General features: G+C 39.7%; 1 protein-coding gene across 3 annotated transcripts in view; it reads right to left on the bottom strand.

Moving 5' to 3' along the window:
- PLEKHM1 (pleckstrin homology and RUN domain containing M1) overlaps positions 1-21057 on the bottom strand; it is a 36203-nt gene that overhangs the window by 7995 nt on the left and 7151 nt on the right. Inside the window, exons 2-9 of one of the 3 annotated variants that reach the window (XM_031965975.1) lie at positions 17811-17899; positions 16274-16521; positions 14848-15471; positions 12069-12357; positions 10093-10357; positions 8080-8997; positions 4231-4376; positions 997-1190 (exon numbers count right to left, since the gene is read on the bottom strand). In XM_031965975.1, the coding sequence (XP_031821835.1) occupies positions 997-1190; positions 4231-4376; positions 8080-8997; positions 10093-10357; positions 12069-12357; positions 14848-15471; positions 16274-16521; positions 17811-17858 (2732 nt within the window). In that variant the 5' untranslated portion in view covers positions 17859-17899. The other 2 variants (XM_031965974.1, XM_031965976.1) reach the window with 2 other exon arrangements.

Here is a 21057-nt window from a genome sequence, read left to right as displayed (position 1 = left end):
TTTTATTAACTGAAAGACATATGTAGACATGTGTAGTTTTTTATCCAGATAGGTGACATGCTGAAACCCATGGATGGGGAGGTCAGTTTTGCTCTCACCTGACTAAGATTTCACCATCTCTAGTTAAATATAGAGGGTAGTGAGGGCTAGATACTCATCTCTGATCATGGGAGTCTTGTAAAAGAATGACTCAATTCCTCCTGAATGGTAATAATGTGACCTCTTAGTCACCTTAAAAGCTAGGGAAGCTCAGATTTGGGGGTTTACTTCAAGGGCATGGAGCTCTTCCAAGGTCCTATCACAAAAGTTGAAGGGGGTTTTTACAAACTGGCTCAGAATTTTCAACATGCTACCAGAACATCCTCCTGGCAATGCTGGCTTTTTGGGTCACCTTGGCTAAGCTAGTGCTTCTTAAAAACAATCAATTTTTTTTTTTAAGAGAAGAAGTCCCATTGCAAGAATAACTAATGGGGTCTGTAAAGGGAAACATGAACTCCAGAAGCCAGAACAGGCAACCAGGGAAAACTGGAGAACATAACAAGTCTCTCATGCTGTACTCTGGACTCTCAATCTCCTAAGTGGTTTCACAACTTTGTTCAGTAAACTGATCGTGGTCATTATCAGGTGATGTCTGAGTGACTACACTGGAAATGGTTTGGAAAACTCAGCCCTTTAAACAGGTGGGCCCACACAGGCCATATATCAGTTCTGAGTATTTCTCTCAAGTGCCTTGTTTGCTCAGAAGATCTAAGTGTGTCACAATGTCCCTATATAGAGAGGACTGACTGAAGTAGGAAGTCTGAGGTATCTTAAGTCTTAGCTTTCTGGGCCTAATTTTTGGGCTGATTCCAAGTCAAATTTTCTAGACCCCTGTATGATGATCCACCACAAGTATTTGGATTAGAACTCTTTGGGTAGATGAAGTAGTGACCCCAGATTGTTAGTCTGGACTCAAAGATACATGGATTACGCAGTGGTCTGGGAATCGGCACTCACCGTTTGCTGAGTTCTTTCAGGGCTCCACTTCGGCACAAAATCAGGTAGTCTCCGAGGAGCTTAAGCTGCTCCCGGCTTCTCCAGATATGGTTCATCCGCTCCACATGGTCATAAAGAGACTTATTCACCAGCTGTAGGTTGATGAGGGGCTGGTTCCGGATTTGGATTAGGAATTTGAGGGCCTGGCGGCAAACCTACCAATATAGAAGAAGGTGGCAAGGGGCATCCATGGCTCTGGTAGACCTCTTCCCCTGCCCCCTGCCTGCACCACAGGCCCTTTTTAGGGTTCCTGCACTTCCAGGTTTCTTCTAAGCCCCATTCTTCCTTACTAATGGAAATCAATCTTTCAGCAAGCATTCCTTTTCTATCCTGACTTGGGAGACAAAATGGCCAGAGATACTTCTGACCAGGGGAAGGATTAGATCAGTCACAGCCAAAGAGTTTGCTCCTTTCTTCTCTCTGGTGTCCATGAATAGCCTCTGACTATGCTAAAGGATCTTCATGTTCAGCATCACATAATGTCTTACAAAAATGAATGTTGAAAATCATATTTACATCTATTTGGAAAATAAAATCCTATTAAAAAAAACAAAAACAAAAAACAAAACCTGACTGCCTCTTTGTAGGCTAAGCACTTACTTTTAATACTAAGCCCATAATCTAACACATCCTCAGGAATGCTATTCCAGAGTATTACTCTGAACAGATGGTGCCTTGACTTCAACAGATGAGACGGGAAAATAATTTTTCTTCTTTATCATGACAACCTGCTATTCTTCTGTGTGTCAAACATCAGCTGGGCTAGGCTTGATCTTTTAGGAGCAAAAAAATATAACAACAATGACAAAGAAAATAAAAGCCTCCAAGGCAAGACTTGCTATTTGTAATTTTTGTCTTTTTTGGTCAATGAGCAGACACCTCCTGATCTTAGATGAATCTAGAAAAAACATTAATTTTCCTACCACAACAGTGAGGTGAAAAACAACAACTACCATAACATCTTATGTCCCATACAGGAAGCTCCTTGCCTGGCTGAGCTGCCAAGCACACTTTGCCAAAATCTCAATCAGATGCAATTGAAATGACATTGCACTACTCAAACCAATACTACATATGAAATGTACACTGCCCCTCCAAGTTCAGCACTCAGAGGAAGAAGGAATAGCAGATTTAGAAGAATCTTGGACTCTTCTAGAAGTGTAAGCTAGTGAACCCAAGAGAACCCTTGTCAGAAGGCTGTTTGTTGCCTACATTAATATTTGAAGGACATACTCAATTTCAGGCAATATTTATGCTAATTTTAGCAATTATTTTTCTCCATTCAGGTTTAGAGGCCCCTAAAATCAATCCACAGAATGTAGTTTAAGAATGCCTGCTTTATCCACTTTCACTTGGGCACAAACAACATGCTTTTGTTTGTGTTGTTTTTTTATGTTTGCAGCTAGTTCCTTCCTTTCCCCTTTTTAGCTGTTGGACCTATTCCTTAAAGACCCATCTCAAAAATAATCTTCCCCAGGAAGTCTCCCCAAAAGTGACTCCTCTAAAATTTCATATGGCATTTTGTACCTCTTCTCATTTTTCTACGTATTAACTGTATTTCTTCTTTACCCTTATCATTTTGATTCAGACAACTGAAAACTATTTTCTTTAAAGTTACCAGAGATACTGAAACCACCAAATCTTATGTCTTCCTCTGAAACCTCATTCTCCTCGACTTCTTGCCAACATTTGACTGGATATTCTCAAATCTCCCTGTCTGACCATTACTCAGTATGTCTTTTTGCATCTTAATCCATATTATATCCCCTAACTGATCCTGAGAATCTGTTCTGGGCTCTTTTATCGTTTCTTTCCCATCTTTTCTCTCTCTCGGTGACCTCAACTCCCACAGAGACAACCCCTCCATGCTGATGATGACTCTCACATCCATGGATTTAACCCTCATCTCTCTCCTGAATTTTAGGCCCACATCCCTACTACCCCTTAGGCATTTGGATGTCTTGTAGGTGTCTCAAACTCAACATGTGCAATTTGGAAGTCATTCTATTCCTTGAATCTATCCCCCTTTTCCAGACTTACTTTTTTCTGTTAACTACAGCATTATCCTCTAGCTACCCAATTTGCAAACTGGTTATTGCCTTCAACTCATCATCTTTCCTCTCCCCACAAACTCAATCTGTTGACAAATCTTATCATTTCCACCTCCACCACCTCTCGTGTCTGACCCATTCTATCTTCGTTCTCACCTCTCATCTTTCACTTTCTCCCTGCTTTTAAGCATCTTCAATCCATTCTCCCCCTGCTGCCAAATGTCACTGCTTGCTCAAATTCCAATATTTTGGTTACCTATTGCTTTTAAGACAAAATATGAACTCCTCTATGTGGTATTTAAAACTCTCTACAATCTAGCCTCCAACTTAAGTTTCCAATCTTGGAACCTATTACTATTCCTCTTTATGCACCATATGGTCCTGTCATATTGACTTTTTGGCTCCTCATACACAACCCTCTATCTCTTCTCTCCGGGGCCTTGGTTCTAGCTATTTTCAAACCTGGGTATTCTCTCCTCACCTTCACCTCTTAGAAACCTTTGTTTTTTTTCTAACTCAGTTAGACCTTCTCAATCAAGTCTGCCTTCTCGAGTACCATCTTCTAAGAGGTCTTTCCTGAAGTTTCCCCCTCTCCTGTCCCCCAGGTGCTAATGAATTCCTTCCCACTCACACAAGTATCTCTTTTGTACATATATGTACTTATATGCTTTTCGTGACTGGATTATAAATTCCTATTGGGGGGCAGCTAGGTGGCGCAGTGAGTAGAGCACCAACCCTAAAGTCAGGAGGACCTGAGTTCAAATCTGGTGTCAGACACTCAACACTTCCTGGCTGTATAACAAGTTACTTAACCCCAATTGCCTCAATCAAAAAAATAAAAATAAAAATAAACTCCTATTGGGACAGGGCAGTACATTTGGTGTATATTAATTTAACTCTATCTCCAAGACAGTGGATTAGGGTTAGAAACATAGTTTGTGACTATGGGACAGAAGTTTCCTTTAAGTACCCCAGTACCTGGGGTTGGAGGCCCTGAACCTACAACCTTATCTCTGTACTTGCACCACCTGAGCTAGCTTTAGGTAAAGAGAACAGAGGTAATACAATTACCCAGCGGAGCCAGTCTGAGTTTCCTGAGGTTTCCATAGAAACCATGAGGTTAGAGCCTGTCCAAAGCACTTACGGTGCGTTTAGTGAGGTCCCAGTTGTGGATGAGCCTGGCTGGAATCACTGAATTGTCATCCTGGTGGCAAATATCACAGTAATAGAGACCAGAGAAGGCACAGAGCTTGGGTCTCACAAATGAGAATCCAATCTGTCTGGAGCAGCCTGGAGGGTTGGAAGGGAGACTATGAGAGTGTGAGCATCGGCCAGAATACCCATAACCACCTCTTTCTATTCCAATCCTTTCTCCCTGATCCCCAACACTGATGCCAGTCTCACTTAACCCTTGGGCCTTGCTACATCTGACAGTACTTCTTCTGAAGCAAAAGACAATGGTTACAATATCAAGTTGAACACAGACTGATTCAGAGAGATTTCTGACGAAGTTAGATAACTCTGGTCCTCAGGAGCAATAAAAGAGAAAATTGGTGATGAGAGGGCCAAGGCCCAGAGAAGCCACAAAGGGACTGAACTTTGTGGAGTTCACCCCCACCACTAGTTCAGCACTTCCTGCTCATGGGCAAACAGACCCTTTCACGCCCTATCCTCACATTTCCAGCTCTGGACACTTAAGAGGAGGTGGGACCAGCAGGTACAGTTACTCCAAGCAGAAAAAAGTTCTCACCTCCAGTCCTCACCTTGAACCTCCACTTCTGCATATGAAAAAGGAGGGATTTATTGGGTGACCCCCTAGGGAGTCTTCTATCTCATACTGCGACTACCCTCCATTCTATCTCATGAGTCATCCCTTCTAACAAAGCCTTTAAAAAGGAAAAAAAAAAAAAAAAAAAATAGTTCAGCAAAATCACTTAACCATATCAACTATATCTGACAGTATTTTCAATATTCCATACCCATCACCTCCAACTCCACTCCAACAAAGGACTAGGGTGGGATGGAGGTACATTATTTTAACTCTTTAGGACCCAAGCTCAGTTATTATAATGTAATAGTTGAACTCTCTAATAGGTTATATTCAAATTATACTGGAGTCCTCCATAATGCAGGCTTCTCCACATTCCTCTTTAAGTACAAAGGAAACATGGCAGCTAATCAATAGAATGTTTATGAAGCACTCACGAGGAGTACAGATCTTGTATCAGAGAGGTATGGGAGGAGGCCACTCCTTACCCAAGAAGATTTCACAATCTAATGGGGTGGGGAGGAGATGAGAGTACAATAAAAGGGCTAGTATGAGGGCTGTATTAGGTTGGAAGAGAGATGGAAATAGTTAACAGAAAACTTTCTGGAGGAGGTAAATCCATGAGTGATAGAAGAATCTAATAGTAGATAATAAAGGTTATTCTAGGTTTGAAGAATTTGAGTAAAGGTTTGCAGATCTTTTAGTTTCTTCAATAGCAAGATAACAAAGCTGGACTAGATGACTTCCAAGATTTTTTTCCCATCATCTAGATGAAAGGAAATGGGCAATGGGAAATATAAGTGGGGAAATTTGATAAACGATGAAAGCTGATCAGTGGTAATGGGTAAGAGTGGATAGACTGGGTGGGACTAGAATAGAAATCTCTCAAGACTGAGCAACTATTTGATTCGGATGATAACAAGGAAGGGGGGGGAAGGGGAGGGGGAGGGGGGGGAGAGACCAGGGTCAAATGTTTAAAACATGATAGGGAAGCCTTTCTTAGACGTATAATGAAGGAAAGGCTAGGTAAAAAGGCCTGGAAAGCTGTATGTCTGAAGTAATGAGGCTAGGGTCATTTACACAAGGTTTGAAAAGGGAGTGACAGAAGGTGTAGGTCTAAATAATGTGAAGGACAAAAGAGGTACATGAATGAGGAAGGGAAGGATGAGTTGGCATGAGGAAAACTTTAAAGCTGTGCCTGACTCATTCAACCTGTGATCCCTTTTCTCTCTCAAACCAGACCTTCCTTTCGATAGAACAATAACCACTGGAGAACTTGTGGTGAAAACACCTAAAAATGAATTTCAAAGGACCAATTTTCTCCTTCTCCTTGTCCTGAGATTACTATAGTACTATCATTCCTGAGCCAGAGTTTTAGTCCTAATTCCATCAGCAATTCCAAATGTGAATTTAAACAAATCAGTCTCTTTAGACATGGGTCTCCTTTGTAAAATGAAAAGCTTGGACTGACTAATTCAAAGTTCTTTTTCAGCTCTAACATTCCAAGACTTGAAGAATCTTACAAATACTACTCTGCAAAATCATATTCATTTCAAGTATTTAAATGTACCAAATCCCCCAGACCCCTCAGCACACCTTTTACTGAAGAGTAACTAAGCAAAGACAACATTGTGCCTTCCTGCCATATGAAGCCCAATTTTCCTCACAACATAATACAATCACTAAGTAGGAGAGTAAGGGAAGGAACTCTGATATAATCACTGTGGGGATATTCTTTTCAACAATGCAAATCACAACCACAATTATTTAGTGCTCCCCAAGTTCTAGGGAATTACGTAGACAAAGAAATTCAGTGACTTGTCAGGGTCCTCTAGCTGCTAAGTGTCCTGAGAGTTCAACACTGTATCCATAATGTCCAGCTCAGTAGACTGCTATGCATTTAATAAACTGAGAATATGGAAGACATATAAAGACATTACTGTTGCACTAAACTGGGTAGATTCTGTAGGAAACAAATGGCAACCTTTGGAAAAAGATATGGTTGATTTCCTGACATCCTGACAGGTTGACATCCCGAATCTTATTCTTTACCCCATCTCCACTATACTCTTTTCCACCTCAACTCAGCCACAGACAAAAATGATCATACTCTTGATCTTGTCCACACTACACCACCACCCAACACCTCCATCTTTGAGAATTCTACCTTTACTTAATAAACTCTTCCCTTTGTCCATAGTGACTCCAATCTTTTGAAGCCTCAGTTCTGTCCCAAGCCATTTCCTTGCATTCTCTACTTTTTTTCTCATCTTGAACCCCATGGTGAACCAGTTCAGTCCTCATTACTCTCTTCTCAAGTCTCTAGTTCCACAACCATATCACTGCTTAAGCCCTGAGATTCCAGCCAAGTCTCAATTTTCAAAGGTTCTTTCCTTTTACCCATGTCTTCCCACCATCTGTTTTCTTCATGCCTACATGTCTGTCTCATAGTAGATCCTTAATAAATGTTTACCGACTAAGTCTTGGTGATGTGTTCTCCCACACTATTTCCCCCAACTTTTCTTTCAAATGGGAGTTGAAGTGGAATTTGGGTGGGTGGTAGGACTTTTTCAAGAAACTTCTTACTAAACTGTCTTTGACTACTGTTCCTTTTCTTATTCTGTCTTCCTGAGTCCCATGGCCCTCAATCATGTGCCAACCATAGGACTACCTCCCTCAGTCCTAACATTCTGTTGTTTAGTTATCATTTATCCAATTGAATCAGGTTCCTTGCTTCACTTTAAATGACATTTAAAAAAAAAAAAAAGCTTTCAAACATGTTCAATTCTTTGATATCTTTAGAATACTAACTTTTCATTGAGTAGTATAAATTGATGGACATGTATGTTGGGAGTGGGTGAGTTAGAACACAAAATTCAGGATGCGATGCAACATTTTTAAATAAAACAAAATAATGAAGGAGGAGAGAGAATGCAGTTCAGTTCCCTAAAGTGATGAGATGAGGATAGCTCAAAACAGACTGCTATCCATTTCTGACAGCAGCTGAGACCTCTACTGAGTTAGAAGGAAAAAGAGCCATGAATTGATAGGAAGGAAGAGGGAAAGAAAAACAAAGAGCACACGGGCAGGAAAGGCCTTCATGCAGCCACAAAGGAAAAGAGCAAGAGAGCAATTTTCAAAGAGATATTCACATTGTTCATCTTGACTCACCAGTAATGAAACACTTTATTAGAGGGTGCTCTCTGCACCTAGATTCACTCATACCTGCACAAAAGAAGCTCTGGGAATCCAGTCCTTTCTCTGTGGGGATGGCCACCAGGTACTGCAACAGAAAGCCATTTTTCCCTGTTGTATACCTCAAGATTTCTTGGGAATTTTCATCTAGACTTCCACCAAGGGTCAATGCCTCTTCTGCCGTTTCCAGATAAGATGTTAAGACTTTTCGTACAAGCTCTCTCCAGGCTGTTGCCTCCTCTGCATTTTGAGCCTTTAGTTTCAAGGTAGCTTTGGCTGTGATAATTTTAAAAAAAGCTGGGCTTCCCAGACTTGTATCAGGGAGAATATCTCGGATTGTCTCAATTCCATGGCTATCACTTAATATCTTTTCATTGTTTCTCATTTTGAAACATTTTAGAGATTCTAAAGATAAGGAAAAAATTAAGGGAGTCCAGGTCTTCTCTGTATGCATATAAAGAATGGATTCTTTAATAGCATCTAGTTCAGGCATCAATGGAAATGGCCAATCAAAATGGCCACCCAAAGATGCTTCCTCCTGGAAGGCTGGGATAGGTTGGCTAAAGGAGCTGCCCTGGGGATGCTCCAGCTCTTCCAGTGGGTCTGGGGGCTGGAGGGTTTCCCATTCTTGCTCTTGTTGAGGCCGGCATTTTTGAAGTGCTTCATGCAGCCGGTCCAACCAATCCTCAGCCTCGTCCTGGCAGGGAGCACGCAGGGTCAGCTTCTTGTTGGAGAATACCACCTCAAAGCGCCCATCACTCTGGGCTGGCCCCACAGACTCACATCGAAGAAGAGAGCAGTTCTCTACACACTCACGGTCCTCATCATTCAGATACAGGCGGAACTCGAGTGGGGCCAGTTCACAAAAAAACTCCTTCCAGATGCCCATGGCCCCACGTCGTTCCAGAGTGCCCAGCTTTATGAGTCCCCTGAATGGGTTGTAGAGTCCTACAAAGAGATTTCAGAAAATTATACGGTTTCCTATTCTCAGAATAAAAAACAGATACTCCCAAAGGACCAGGAGGACAACCTGAAGAATAAAGTATTATAGCTAAAGGGTGCTTGGCTCAAGAAACCTGACTCAATAAAGTGTATGGTCATGGGTGTGTATGTGTGTGTGTGCGTGCCCACATGCATATGCACATCATAAGGTTCTTTAACTGAATCTTGGAGATGTGTCTTAAGTGTTCTGAACCCTTCTAAGAGCTTGGTAGAGAGAACCAGATGCCTTGTAGAGTCTTCCATCCTTATAGGGGTCCCCCAACTCAGGGGCAAGCATGGAGCAACTCCTATGAAGTGGGAAGGACATAGTAGTAGAGACTAATTCCACTCAAAAGCTCAGAACAAAATCCAGGGAGTAGAAAATATTTAACTTAAAGGCAAATGAAGGACTTTTTATTTCAGAGCTCTACATGCTATTTCCAAAGCCAGGTGGTCTTCAACCTAGCCAAAAATTTTCTATTAGATCACAGGAAAGAGTGAGAATACAGGAAGAATTATTTACTCACTTTTTAAGGAGTCTATCCAAACTTATAAATACAATAGGTTATGATGGCTTTAAAATGACATCTGATAGTCCCAAATATGGAAGGATTATCCTGACTATAAAAGAGCTAACATTAATAGAACTGTTAGAAAGTCCTTATCAAGACTGTTAAATATTTAGAAAGAATAACAAAAACACTTGGAGTTTTGAAAGGAACCTTGAACTACTGATAAGTCATAGACTTATTTTATAGAGAATGGCAGCACACATTTCTCTTATGTGTGACTCTAAGTCCAAGGGAACTAATCTCTTCCAGAATGGCTATCAAAACAATATTCATATCCTGAGCAATTCCTTTAAATATGTGACTTTAAATTGGTTTGTTGTATGATTTAATTATAGTTTTTAATGTTTTATACTAGCATTTTCTTCCCACCTCTTTGAGGGGAACACATTTAATAATTAACAGGAACCAGGATTCAGATGATAGAAATATCTACTGTTACACGCAGCAGAGGACTCTAGCTTAAGAAAGAAATGGGGCAGCTTATGCATACCTATCTGTCTTCGATGGACCACCCAAAAATGTTTGTATTCTGGATCAGAGATTGGCTTGGTTGGCCGGGCTTCCAATGAAGGGATACAAGTTTGATCTGAGGGGCCCATAATTTGGTTCTTCATTGGCTCTTCAGAAGCAAGACTGTGGATGTCAGAAGGTCTTGTCTCTGGGGTCCCTCCCCCAGAGAGGTCTGAAGCACTATCTGGGATTCTCTCAGGGGAAGGCCGATAGAAATCATCTTCTGAGATCCAGCTTTTGCTTTCCTGTTTTGTTAAGAGATAATTAACAAATACTACATGAGAAATAATATTATAAATAATTTTGAGAAAAGAGGCTCTGAATTCTAGTCCTGCCTCTGAAATATCCTGGTTGTGTGACCCTGAGGTCAGAGTAAGTAATTCTTGTTAACAGCACAAGCTTTTCAACTCCCAGGGCCAGGAAGAATACTATAAACGCAACCATCCTTAAAGTCTCTCCTATCAGGTAGGGTCTTCTCAAAAGAAAGAGGGAAGTAGCATTTCCTTGAGATAGGAAGTACAGTTTTCCTGTACTTGCTACATGGCTGCCAGTTTATAAACAGCATTCCTAGGTTAAGCAAATATATGGAAGACCAATTTCTAAAAAATGTGATAAGAACATCCCAATAACTATTAAAGTAACAATCCCTCCAGATTCAGGGAATATAGTATGGACCTGGATGGTATTAACGGGCTTGATAGAAATGTTTATCCTGACTGTCAAAGTATCATAATGCAATTGGGTTTAAGACATTTAATACTAAGTCCAAGAGATTAAAAACAGTGAAGTTGCTATGCTAACAAATGCTAAGTGAGGAACCTTTTGAGAGAAAACCTGTTGCTTTAGATAGCAATATCATAGGTAGGATCAGTGGTACTAATGCTTCAGGCAGCATGAAAAGTGATAACTTTTTTTCTGCACTGGGACAAACAAAACTTGCTCACTGTTTAACTCCTAATTCTAATGCCATAGTTATCAGTCAAATCAAAAACTTAATTTCTTATTTCTTTCACCCTCTTGTAAGTAGATTCCTGGGTCCTGCCTATTGATAGACAAATTCCTCTGTGCTTTTATGCTTCCTAAATATGAAAAATATCAATATCCAGAACATGACCTTCATTTCCACTACTTTCAGCAACCAAAAGGACTAATCAAAACACAGCAAACTGTATAGTACACACACATGCAACTGTCTCAGATTAGCAGGTCACATGGGAATATCATAAACATGACCTCTTAGGTCTCTTCATGGCTTCAAAATTACATGAATATACAACTATGTAGCAAACATATGTGTGTAACATATGCATGTAACAATTGTGTATCTAATACATTTTATACAATAACTGTTAGAGAAAAGAGTCAAGTAATCAAAACACTGATTAAATATAATGTACCAGGAACGATGTTAAGCGCTAGAAATACAACTGATAGGTAGCAACAGTCTCTTTCCTCAAGAAGTTCACATTCTAAGAAGACAACATACATTAATAAGTGAGCACATACAAGAACAGATGAATGGGGGGACTAGATAAGGTGTACCCTCCACTCCTCACCATGGAGGGCGTGATCCGAGCAGAAAGAAGGTAAGGTGAAGAAGTATAGCATTAAAGCATTCGAGGCTGGGGGTAGGAGTGGGAGTTGGGAAGAGGACAGCTAGTGCAAAGGCATGGAGACAGGAGAGTGAGTACTATGTACAAGTAATAGCAAGTAAGCCAGTGTGGCTGCATCTTAAAGTGCAGAAAGAGGAGCAAAGTGGAAGAAAACTGAGAAAGTGAAAAGGGATCAGGCTATAAGAGTAACCAAAGGACTTTCTATTTTACCCATGAGGTAATAGGGAGCCCTAAGAGTTTATTAGTCTTAAAGAGAATATCCCACGCAGCCCTTCACCAGGGTCAGTTAATTACTGGCTAGTTGGTAAGTTAGTGACTCAAGATAACAATCTGCAACACTTACTGGAGAGGGTGCGGATGAAGCAAGGTAATAATCTATCTCCGAGCTGTCATGCTCCCGGCTTGTCTCCTGGCCATTGGATACACAGGATGTATGAGTGTCATCCTTAGTACTATGAAGCTGCAGGGATGAACTCCTGCCTGCATGATCAATGTCAATCAAAAAGGTCTGAGGCAACCTCAGGGCACTTGAAACCAAGGATATTGGCACTTGTTTGTGGGTGATATCCAAAGGGCATCTTGGGGCAGTAAGTAGTCCTGCAGATCCATCCAAATGCAGATGTACTGTTGGGCTAAGGATGGGAGAAGAAAGTTATTATTTCCACAGCAGGTACCAAATTAACCTGTGCTTTGCTAAATGTAAAACAAAAAAATCCCAGACTGGTATGTGAAAAGTTATCATCTGACAGATTAAAAAGACCACAACCAAATTAACCTAAGCATCCTTTTATTTGCCATTCACACATACTGGACCTCCTCCACACACTTTTTTCAGAAGTTAGATCAGAGGCTATGGAAAGGTGGAAGGAATGGTGAGAGCAAAGTACAATGCATGTAAGGAGGGGCAGGAAATGAGGAATAGGTATTCACCTTTAGTAAAACCCAAACCTCAAGGACAATCATTTATTCCAAATATTATCTACTGGAGAGTAAAAGGACAAAGAAATCACTAATGGAGAAAAGTATGCTCGATGATAACGACTTTAGAAAGCTAGAGTATCACTGTACAATTAAAGAACAAAAAAAAATTAAGACTCCACAGAGATTGTTGCTGCTCTTAAACTCGGTATTCAAGAGATATGGAATTGGCTCTGGAGATATTTCCATGGGTTTCTAAGAAATGGCAGAGACAGGGTACACCTTTTGTACCACTAAAAGCAACAGAGTAGCAGGATAGAGAAAGGAGGATAGATGGGATGGGGGCTCTGAAATGAGTAAATCAATTGGGATTGGAGTGTGGGAATTGGCTGAAAACAGGGAAGCCTTTCCTTCCCTAGAAATTCTGAGACAGGGACAAGGAGATCATTGTATACTTCAACAACAATACTATATGATGACCACTTCTGATGGACCTGGCCATCCTCAGCAACGAGATCAACCAAATCATTTCCAATGGAGCAGTAATGAACTGAACCAACTACGCCCAGAGAAAGAACTTTGGGAGATGACTAAAAACCATTACATTGAATTCCCAATCCCTATATTTATGCCCACCTGCATTTTTGATTTCCTTCACAAGCTAATTGTACAATATTTCAGAGTCTGATTCTTTTTGTACAGCAAAATAACGTTTTGGTCATGTATACTTATTGTGTATCTAATTTATATTTTAATGTACTTAACATCTACTGCTCATCCTGCCATCTGGGGGAGGGGATGGGGGGGGGTAAAAGGTGAAAAATTGGAACAAGAGGTTTGGCAATTGTTAATGCTGTAAAGTTATCCATGCATATATCCTGTAAATAAAAGGCTATTAAAAAAAAAAAAAAAAGATTCTGTCATAGATAACTCAGATACCCCATTGTAAGAATATATGTTTATGTGTACAGTGTCATTTCTATATAAAAAATAAACTGAATAATAATATAAAAAAAAAAGAAATTCTGAGATAGGAGGTCTGTCTTAGAATAACTTTTTACCTCTCCCTTCTAAGAATTCAAGTGCAGTTCAATAAGCCAACTATTTTTCCCTTTTATAATCTCCATCTTGTATTCCATTTTGCCACTGGATTCTTTCACTGTTAAATCCAAGATCCAAGTTTTTTGGAGTACCAACTAAGTGGCAACATACATAGGAACAATTATTAATTATAATATATATATATAATATAAATATATATAATATATATATTTATATAATATATATAATATAAATGCTTTAGTATCAAATATGAAAAGTAGGTCTACTCTAATATGAAGTTAGGACAAGGGAGATTCTAAGTCTGCTTCTGTGCTATCTAAAATTAACAAAGACAGAGATATTAAAAAATAAGGTACTTTGAGTTAAACTAATATTTTTAGCTAACATTTTATTTCCAAAAACAACCTTTAGAAATGCCAAACTTATAACTTGGAGTTAGTCAAAAATGAAAATATCATTGTTGTAATAAAGACCAGAATATTTACCAACTGATAGAATTTCTACACTATCAGTCCCAGAGTGAGGCCTTCTATCCCTAAAAAGGGCAGCTTTTCCACAAGTAGTCTAGCAGAAGGATCTCAGATATGTATCCCAATCTCCTTAAAAGCCAACAGCACTATAGAAAGGGGTATCTATTTGGTTTTTAGCACTGAACTTCCCAAATACTTAAAGTGTTAAGGCAAAGGCCTGGAAAACACCAACCGCAAATCTGGCTAAAAGGTTGAGCATATGACAAAGAGAAGGATGATGCTTCTATAAAACGAAATGAAGGCTTGTGATATAGTAGGAGGAAGAAACAATAAGGCAGGTTAAGCAGACTTTGGTAATTGGCATCTATGGAGGTTAACTTTTTGTTCAGTTAAGTTCAAAGAATTTTATTCAGACCAATATTTGAGATGCTTGTCTCCACTATGAGCACTCTAACCCCCTTCAACAGCTGGCAGGCAGGCCCTTCTGGAGACCCATTCCCTCACTGCACCCCTCTTGTTTCTAGTCTTTCTTCTTATCACTGTCTATACCCAAAATTTAGAGATCATAGATTCAGTCCCCTAAAGGACAATATTTCTTGAAAAATGGATGCCACAGTATAATGCCGGGTAGTTTCCATCCAAATCATGATGAGTGAATAAATGAATACTTACTCTTGCAAAGACCTGTCTGAATCAAAGGTATTCGCAGTCCCTAAGTCTGAGTCACAGGACATGGGATCCTCAGAGCGGGCAGGGCTCCTGGCACCATTCTCTTGAAGGAGGCAACTGTCTGAATTCAGGCTGCAGGATAACTGAGAAGAGCTGGCTGTGTTGAGGCTGAGAGAGGACGAAGTAAGCTTCATACCACATCTAATCTTACTGCTTGAGTGCTGGACCTCAATATCTTCAGAACCTGAAGACTGGGAAATGGAATCCAGGGACTTTTTCCGGTGTAATTCTGCACCTCCAGGAGGAGAATCCAGCTCTGACAGTGGGCAAAGGCCAGACAATGCCAGTGGTGTGAGAGTCCACTCATTTAAGATAGCAGACTTATAGGACAGTTCAAAGGACAAGGAAGTCAATCCCTGTAATAAGCTGAGGAAGATCTCACTTTCCTCAGGGTCTAGTAGCAAGGCCGTTGGCTGATAGTACTTACAAAGCTGTGACTTCTCCTGTAGAAGCAACTTAAGGTAGCACTCCATCAGCCCATCATTCAGAGCCAGCCGCAGCCAGGCCCTGCAACGACCAACATCTGTATTGATGAAGGTCAAATGCTCTAAATCAGTGATTGTGTTTCTAGAAAATAAGGAAAAAGTTCATTTCAAACAACTCAATCAGCGGACAAATAAAAGTAATACAATTGTATAGACTAAGCAATAAATGCACTTGTAGAATTACTCAAGTATAAAGAGAATAAAAAGAATAACCTTGGGCCTGTCATTCATGCAAAACAAAAACAAAAACAAATACACTACCTATTACATGGAAGGTACACATTGATGGCTACATCATAATCCTTGCCCTCAAATATCTTAGTCTAGGTGAAGTAAAATATGCACAAATATCTATAATACAGGGCAATATGAATTAAAGTGAAGGATTTAAATGTTCTAAGAATACAGAAGGATTGTTTCAAATTGGGATTAGTATTTCTATACATAAAAGCACTGTGCTGAGGGATAGAATTATAACTAGAACATTCTTCTGTATCCTATATGTATGCAGCATTTAGCACAGTGCCTTATACATAAAAACACTCAATACCTCATTAACGAATACCCCACATCCAGCACCTAGTAGATAATTTAGCTGGAAAATCTATCTTCAAAACACTGGTTTCTTGATTCACAGATAGCTTTCCAGTTCACTCAGATTCCTGTTCCACTGTCTCTTACAAGGCATAAAGCCTGAGAATGTTTCCTTGAAAGGTATCACTCTTTATGCCCATTATTTTATTTGTAGATTTTTCCAGTATATTAGATGGCAGCTCAGGGGACAAGTTTGGGAGATTACAGTATCTCCATGTATTAATATCACTCTGACAGTCCCTTTTCAAAGAGAAATGCATTTAAGTGCTGTTGTGCTAAAGTGCTCCAACCTGTGAGTAATGGTTTTCAGGAGAGGCCAGAAAGCTGGCTGAGGCAGAGGGGTCTGTCCACCTTTTTTCTTCCTTTTTCCTCCAGCGTCAGCCTTGATGTACTTGGCTTGCAGGCCGTGGATGAACACGGCCTCCAGGGCACTGCACATGACGTTGGCTTCTCCATCCTCACTGGTGACCACAGCATCAGAGGCCGCATACTGTTTCTGCAACGCCTTCACAGACCCCACCAGCTTCTTCTTAATCACCTGAAAAGCAGCCAGCATGACACAAGCCTTTAGAAAACCGTCCCTAGGTAGCTCTCTGAGATCTCTCACTTAATCAAATGCTCCCAAAACAAGTACCCATCTGCACCGATGAGCACTCTGTAAACACAGACCCTTCTGTAACCTTAAAAAGCACTTCTGCTACAGGTGACCTTAAACACATTTCCCTCATTTTGGGTTTCCATCTCTTCATTTTCCAAAATTAACATGAGCTCAAACCTGTGGGATCACTGTGGTAGAAGGGAACCATCTATTTTAACCCTCCCCCCATTTTACAAATGAATATGCCAAGATTCAGGAAAGCTAAATAACTTGCCTAAAATCACACAAGTAACAAATTTCAGAAAAATAACTCAATCTACTTAATCTACTTATTATTTTCATGTTTACAAAGGATTTTTCCCACACTGATTCTGGGAATCATGAGTACTGGGGCTCAGGGGAGGGACATCCTGGCTCCTTGGTATCAAAGATGGGATTGGAACTACGGTTTCATGACTAAGGCCAATGCTTCATTTCTCCCAATGTGTTGTTACCATCACTTTATTGGGCACAAGAAACACATATTCCCATGTACCATGCTAACAGCCCAGCTTCACCCTGAGATTCCAAACAATGCCAAGGTCTTGATGGGGAGCCCACAAGCAAGGGAGATGGCCGTGACAGCCATACTAACTGGACTGAGCCCCTAAATTAGTGCATGAGCTCAGGAGAAACCTACCGGAAATTAGACAGGAGGCACAGCAGGCAATCACATAGAACATGTAAGAAAAGAACATTCCCCCACCATCATATATCTCAGCTTCTGTTGGGATTCAGTAGTTACTGCTCTTAATGACTCTTCCCCCCTTCATGGGATCAAGCTTGAGACCTGAGCCCAGATGAACCCAAGAACCTAGCCGGGCCAATGTTTTTTACATGTAAGAGAAATAAAAGGGGATGATCATGGAGGTGGAACTTGAAGAGGAAAACAGGAGCAAGTATTTTAAAGTCAAGATTACTTTAAAAAGCAAACCACCTGAAAATCCTTACTTATTTGTATTTATCATAGATTAATAGTTACAGAATAAGAATCTTCAACGGGGCTCAGACAACAATAACTGGGCAATCTTTCACAGTTAGGTTCAGATGGTGGCTCTTTTTTGAAAATGAAATATGCCTGCCCACTTCCATAAGAAATTATTGTAGCTTTACTAGAGGAAATCTAATTAAATGCCCAAACTATCTGCCCAGTTTCCACCTCTTCTTTTCTATCTCAGCAGCTCACTTACCGGAATAGGTGCCTTAGGGTCTAGCCCGTTTTCCACAGTTGAAAGCATCTCCCCTCCTCCAGCAATTCATTTAGATCATCACATGATAGCTATAGCAAAAAGAGCATCCATAACACATAGTGAACTCAGCTTCTCATTTCCTTGTCCTTCTCTTCCCATGGTTCTCTTCCTTTCTTGCTATTCCCCAATGTACCTACCGGGGGAAGGCTGAAGTTAACAAAACATGTTCTTTTGAAAAAGAGAAGTGAAAATGGAAGTTTTTTTAAGAGAGGAAATGAGAGGGAAAAGCCTTTGGGAGATGAAGAGACCCATTCAATACCAATAGTCCAGCTCTAGGGACAGTAGGGTGGTAACATATTCTGCATCTAAGGATAACTAGGAATCTTGTAGGATCAGAAAGAAGCCAAAAAACTATTTCACTTGAATCATGAAATTTCAAGTTGGAAGGAAATTTCCATCCAAATTTAATCACAAAGCTAAGGTCAGGAAGAATGTTACCATGATAGCAAGCAATAAAGAACATGCGAGTGACCCAATAATTGAGAATCCACATTCTAAGGCAATCTACAATGCAGGCTGGGCACTGCAATACTGCAAAAGCTTGTCTTGTCCCTGGGGCTTTTTTTCCCCCTTTTTTTATTGGCTCAACAGAATCAAAACAATTAGTTCAGTGGCATTGTTGCTTTTGGTCTCCTTCAAGATTAGTGATCATTTTTAAAGTATCATTTTTTAAAAAACTTTCTGCTGTACCCCCTTTCCTATCATCCCACTGTCAATCCATCAGCAGAGACCATTGTTAGCACAAGTCCATAAAAAACCACATTTCCAACCCCTGGTGAGAGAAAGAGCACTTGAAGACAAGACAGGACAATGATATCATGTGGGGAGCCGTCACTAATCTATGGCCACATAAGGCCACATTTCAAAAGACTGCCCTAACCTTGAATAGGAATCTCCTAATCGCATCCTACATGACCAAGCACTGCCTTAACTTTGAATAGGCAGATATCTAGGCATCCCCTAACCACATTATAGAGCTTCCTAGACACCTGAGCAGCTCATCCTTGGGCAGGAAACCAAATCTTTGTCTAGGACTCCCACCCTGTACTGTGTTTGAACAACCCTGCCTCCTTTCCTACTGCTATATATATCTGTACTATTGCACCCATTAAAATGAGGTTTGATCAGATGGCTTTGTCTTGCCTCCATTTTGCGAGTCCCCTCTCTCTTGCCCTTATCTCTTTTCTTCCAGGGTCCACACACTCTGCCTTGTGGGCAGAGGCAATATCACATTATCTGATTTTCCCCATGAAGAGAAATTCATGGCCCACATTCTGAGGATGGTTGATAGGTAGCCCATCATCCCCACAACAATCAACTCAAAAGAATATCTATAGTGTCAATCAATTATAGACAACAAATTGTGGGGGATAAAAAAGACATGGTGACACCTACAATCAAAAAATTACCATCTAGATGGAAAGATAAAACAGAACATATTAAATAACAGAAAACTTAAACCAGTAATACAAGAAATGATAAAAGTACATGAGTAAGTGTCAAAATTAATGAGTAATAAGGTAAATCGTTACTAAAAGAATTCAGAAGAGATCATTTCAGGCCTGAGTGGTTTGGAAAGACTTTAAAGAGGTATTGTTGGGCATGGTGGCCCATGCTTGAATCCTTATTCCTGGGAAGGCCTTGTGACCGCCCAGCAGAGATTCTCACTAAGTTCTGCCCCACTACAGGGAGTTCCCAGGAATAGAATGCTTCCACACTGCTTATGGAGGGACAAACTGATCCAGAAATAGCCACAAATCAAAGCTTCTGTGAGGCTCTCTACTATTATCCCCATAGCAATCAAATCAAAGCCCATATCTGTCATGTACCAATTACCTACAATAAATGTGGTGGGAGACAAAAGACAGTGGTACCTGGCCTCAAGAAACTTACCAACAGAAAACTGTGAATGGATTCCATACTTCCAAGCCTGGGCAAGAGAGAGACTTGGCCAAGAGAAAAAGTGAGAAAATGAGAGAGCAAGAAAAAAGAAACTGAATTCAGGTTTGCCTTAAAGAACTACACAGTCTTATATATTTGTATTATAAATTAAATTTGGTTGAAATGAAATGGTGTTTTTGGGGAGAAGAACACTGGAATATAAATCTGGACTGGAAGCAAGTGCTGTCACTATCTGCAGCTACTCATAGGTGAAGAATCCTGCTTTAACACTTGACTCTTATATAATGAACAATTTAAAAATTGTTCTAGAAAATTCCATTCAAAAATAGTTACAAAATACATAAAATATCTAAGAGTCAAACTTAAGACTTACATATAATATTTCAAACTTTACAAAAATAAGGAAGGCAAATAATTGGAAACTTTTTCATCATTCATGGTTAGACTCTGACAACACAATAAAAATGATATCACTATAAGTTCCTTTATAGAATTTTAAAAATAACAAAATTTATTTTGGGGAACAAAAGATTAGAATCTCAAGGGGGACTAAAAATGCAGAACAATGGGAATATAACATTACTATATTCCAAACTATATTTATAAACCAATAATATCTAAACTATTTGGTATTGGTCTAAAAAAAGTAGATGAGCGAAACTGACTAAAGAATCAGAACTTAGAATTATACACAATCTGTGAAATAGATTTAATAAACTTAAGAACTCAATATATTGGGGGAAAAATTTCAAACTGCTGGGAAAAATCAGAAAACAATTTAGGAGTGTTAGCCTCATGCTGTATGTATTTTACATGGCCACATGATTGAAATGTAAAAGTTCACATTTTTTTTTTTACTAGGAACAGAAGGAAGTTGCTTTTTTTTTTAACTACAGTTTAGAGAAAATTCTTAATAAGGGGATAAAGTAATTATGAGATAAAATGAAGTTTTAATAACATGAAAATTTAAAAAAAACTGTTAAATTATTAGAAACAATGGAACTAAAATAAGAAACTGTGGAAAAAAAAACTGATTAAAAAAGTCTGATATCCAAGATAGAGGCAGTCTAGTTGAGTGGATAGAAGACTATAGTTAGGGAGTCTTGCCTATTACAGTAATGGTTACTGAACCACCAATAAGTTGTCTAATTTCTCAGTGCTTCAAAAATCTAAGATTTTAAGTTATAGGAGAGCTGGAAAAAGGAGTTTCCACACAGATGATGAAACTGACATCCTATTGTCCCTAGCAACCCCCCAGATATAGAGTGAATTGACACAATAGACT

The sequence above is a fragment of the Sarcophilus harrisii genome, chromosome 4 (genome assembly GCF_902635505.1).
Source record: "Sarcophilus harrisii chromosome 4, mSarHar1.11, whole genome shotgun sequence".
Classification (NCBI taxonomy): Eukaryota; Metazoa; Chordata; class Mammalia; order Dasyuromorphia; family Dasyuridae; genus Sarcophilus; species Sarcophilus harrisii.
The sequence above is the reverse complement of the archived record's forward strand: the minus strand, read 5'-3'. Positions and strand labels throughout refer to the sequence as shown.